Raw genomic sequence first — 3,944 nt, 5'->3', positions numbered from 1 at the left:
CGGAGAACACTGGGAAGTGGACTTCACCAAGATACCAGGAGGACAAGGAGGGTATAAATACTTGCTGATTTTCATTGATACCTTCTCTGACTGGCCTGAGGCATACCCAACCAAGGCAGAGACAGCACAGGTAGTGGTTAGAAAACTCCTCACTGAAATTGTCCCCCGGTTTGGCCTACCACTATACATGGGGTCCGACAATGGCCCAGTGTTTAACGCCAAAGTTGCACAATTCATAGTTAAGGCCCTGAGGGTTACTTAGAAATTGCATTGTATTTATAGACCACAGAGTTCTGGACAGGTAGAGAGGATAAATTGGACCTTAAAGGAAACATTAACTAAGTTAAAATTAGAGACTGGCGAAAACTGGGTAAGTCTCCTTCCATTTGCTCTCCTCAGAGCTAGGTGCACCCCGTACATCCAAGGGCTAACTCCTTTTGAGATAATGTTTGGGCGACCGCTGCCATTGGTGCCCAGGTTGGGGGAGGAGAAAGTCGCCCGTCTCTCTGCCCGTAATTTGCTTAAGTCTTTGCAGGCACTCCAGCAAGCTGCCACAATAGCCCAAAGGATTGTGAAGGAGGCTCACCGAGAGACTGAACAGCAGAAGGAGCCCAGAGGACATCAGTTTTCGCCGGGAGACCTTGTCTGGGTCAAGCGCCACCAGCCTGGAGGACTCGAACCACGGTGGGATGGTCCTTACACCGTAGTCCTCAACACCCCATCAGCAGTTAAGGTAGCTGGTAAGAAGCACTGGATTCACCGTTCACAAGTGAAAGAGGACCAGACCCTGGGGTGCTCTTCACGATCCAGAGGTGAGAGACCCCTCGGCCTTTCAACCCCATCGGGCTGCTGGCACCTGTGAGGCGGCTGGAGGTCTGGGGGGACGCCAGCTCCCTACCCCATCGCCCATTTCTGCATGGACCATCATCGTGAGCCCAGGCCCAGAGGTGAAGCCGGTACCGGAACCATCACCACCGAAATGGCCTGTTCCCCAAGGACCTATAATGAGGGCAGACATCTTCTCTCCCCTAGAGGCCTCCTTCCAGCTCCTGCTGCCTGGGGAACTCGGACCAGGACGTCTGAAATGTCTCCACGGACCAGGAGACACCAGGACTCTGTCCATGGGGACACAGGAGGAGGGGGCTCACCTTTGGGGACATCTCTGGCACAGGGCTATGTGTAGCCTCAGCCAATTACTCACTAGGTGACTCCCCCTACCAGGGCAATTGCAACCAAACCCTAAGAGGAGAGCTGGGGGTGTTGGGGGGGGGTCCCCTGGTACCTGGTAGCCCCAAATGGGACTTGGTGGGCATGTACAACAGGAATCACTCTGTGCATTCTCTCCTTAACCATGCAGGTGCGGGGGAGGCCATCTCAGCTAGTAGATACTAGCGATGAATCCAGAGTCTGATTCATCCTTAAAGACCAGTAGGGAGTGTTACAGTTAAGCCCCTCTTGTTCTAGGGAAATGGAACCAACTGTGGTTAAGGGTAGTCTGGGAAACGGGGCAAGTTGATATTAGTAGTTAGAGCAATGGGGGAAGTTGATTAATAAGTACCTTAGTAACGGGGCAGTATTGATTAATGTAGCCTTGGTAACTTTGTGTCTGTATCCCAGGTAACTTTGTGTGTGTTTAGCCAACCGTTGTATAGTTTCAGTGAATAAAAGGCTGGCCCAGAACCAGGGTCGGCGCTGTCATAGGAGAAAACACCTACGGCAGTCGCTGGCCAGCTTTCAATAAATCTTCACTTGCTGCTTAAGACCTAATTGGAGTTGGTGGTCTTACTCTTGCGAACTTGGTCCACAACACCACGAAGTTTCAATTGCACTGTATGTGTGCGCCCACACGTGGTATTCTGTAGAAGAGCCACACTCAAGTGGCCAAAGAGCCGCATGTGGCTCGTGAGCCGCGGTTTGCCGACCACTGCTCTAGGCTTTATGCACATCAGGGCAATCCCCCCATGCACCCTCCTTTTTTAGTCCCTTTGAACTCATGTATGGAAGACCCATCTTATTAGGAAACTTCCCTTCCACAGAGACCCCTCTCGGAGTCTATGTCCCCATTTTATTTTTTTAAAATTTATTTTTATATATTTTTATTGATTTCAGAGAGGAAGAAAGAGGGAGAGACAGAAACATACATGATGAGAGAGAATCATGGATAGGCTGCCTCCTGCAAATCCCGCACTGGGGATCGAGCCCACAACCCGGGCACGTGTGCTCGAACCCGGGACCTTTCAGTTCACAGGCCAATGCTCTATCCACTGAGCTAAACCAGCCAAGGCTATGTCCCCATTTTAAATCTCATTCAACAATTACTGAGAGAACATGCTGATCAAGTCCTCCCTCCACCTTCTATGGGAGACATCTTCCTACTCCTCTATAGCCAGGGGACTGTGTCCTCCTAAAGGAAACCCACCCATCAAATAATTTACAGCCTCAATGGCAAGGCCCTTAGCAGGTACTCCTAACCACCCCACTGCAGCTAAACTATCAGAGCAAACCCCATGGTTCCACCTTTCCAGATTAAAACCCATCCCGGGAACACCTCCATCACGTGAGCTCAAGTCCCCTATTACAGCCACCAGGTTGGGCCCACCAGACTCTGCCTTACCCTCATCTATTGCTCACCCAATGTAGATGTAGCCCCCAATAATCAGTCTTTACCCGTCCCCGTAACCCACCATATCCGACTCAAAAGGGCAGTTCAGATAATCCCTCTCCCCATAACCCTGGGCATCACAGCAGAGGATGGAACTGGCACAGGGGGCCTAACCACTGCTCTTCCCATTTGGAAATCCTGCCTCAGGACCTACAAGAAAGCCCCAGATGCCAGCAAGGGGCACAACTGGGAAACAAGAACCTCGCCCCCAGGGTACCTACACTCCCCTAGCAAATAACTCGTCAGGCTACTAAGACCCCTGACCTTTTCCTCCCTAAAGATCACATCTAGGCCTCAGTTGTATTTCAGCTCCAGGCCCAGAAAAGCAGCAAAACCAGACAAATGACGCTGTGGCAGCCTCAGGACCAGCTTCTGCCTCCCAAGTCCCTCAACAGGACCGTTTTCGAGCCTTCCAGGTGGCCTAATAAAGCCATAATTCTTCTCCCTTTTTGGCCCGCGTGTTCCTCCTTCAGCGACCCTAACATCTATGGCCCCAGCGTCCTGAGAATGAAAGTAAAAATCCTCATGCAAAACCCACACCTCATCTCTTTGTTGCCTTTACACCCACAACAGGCTGTTTCCCGAATCCTCCCTGCTCAGTCGCACCATCACGTCCTTATAAGGCGGCACTGCAGCCTTTCACCCTCTTCCCCCATCAGCCATGTGTCACCCACGAGGGACTCACCATTCTGAGCGCTGGGACCTGGGCGGCAGGACCTGAGAGGCCGGGTCCCCAAGGCTGGAGGTGAAATGGGGTCAGGCTGCGGGGACGCTGTGAGCAGAGAGGAGTCCGGGAGGCACGGGGACGCCAATCTTGGGCTGTTGGGCTCAAGGAGCCTCAGACACACCCCGCACAGCAGGCACGCTGCTCCCAGGCCTCCTCCTCCTCACCACCAGTGCCCTGAAGCCTGTGAGTTTGAACAAAGACCTAAAAAGTTAAAATGACCACTGCGAGGAGGAAGCCGGAAGTCCCGCCCTAGCTGGATGCGCACACACCAAAATGCCCTTTAGCTCCGCCCTCGTCGGCGCATGTCCTTCTGGGTAATGTAGTTTTCTCCTCCGCCCAGGGGAGTACTAGCATCCCAGCCAATGACTTGGGGAATAAAAGTGTTGTGGCACATGGAGTGACGCCTAGGGAGAGACAAGATGAGACCAGAGGCCTGGCTAACTGGAACAGACGGAGGCATCTCTAAGGTGAAGAGGGTGGGGAGGAATGCAAGAGATCCACCAAAGAATATATACATAGGGGGGAAAGGGGAGACATCTGTAATACTAAAAACAA

At 52.3% G+C, this 3,944-nt stretch overlaps 1 protein-coding gene across 3 annotated transcripts in view; it reads right to left on the bottom strand.

Moving 5' to 3' along the window:
- Positions 1-3,619, bottom strand: part of LOC102254202 (zinc finger protein 260-like) — a 23,317-nt gene extending 19,698 nt beyond the window's left edge. For all 3 annotated transcript variants that reach the window (XM_014545331.1, XM_005873246.2, XM_014545332.1), the window contains exon 1: positions 3,348-3,619. In XM_014545331.1, coding sequence (XP_014400817.1) covers positions 3,348-3,350 — 3 coding nt within the window. In that variant the 5' untranslated portion in view covers positions 3,351-3,619. The remainder of the gene's footprint in view (positions 1-3,347) is intronic.
- Between the last annotated feature and the right edge of the window lie 325 nt (positions 3,620-3,944).

The sequence above is a fragment of the Myotis brandtii genome, unplaced genomic scaffold (genome assembly GCF_000412655.1).
Source record: "Myotis brandtii unplaced genomic scaffold, ASM41265v1 scaffold400, whole genome shotgun sequence".
In the NCBI taxonomy this organism is placed as follows: Eukaryota; Metazoa; Chordata; class Mammalia; order Chiroptera; family Vespertilionidae; genus Myotis; species Myotis brandtii.
This window is presented reverse-complemented; position numbering and strand designations above follow the sequence as displayed.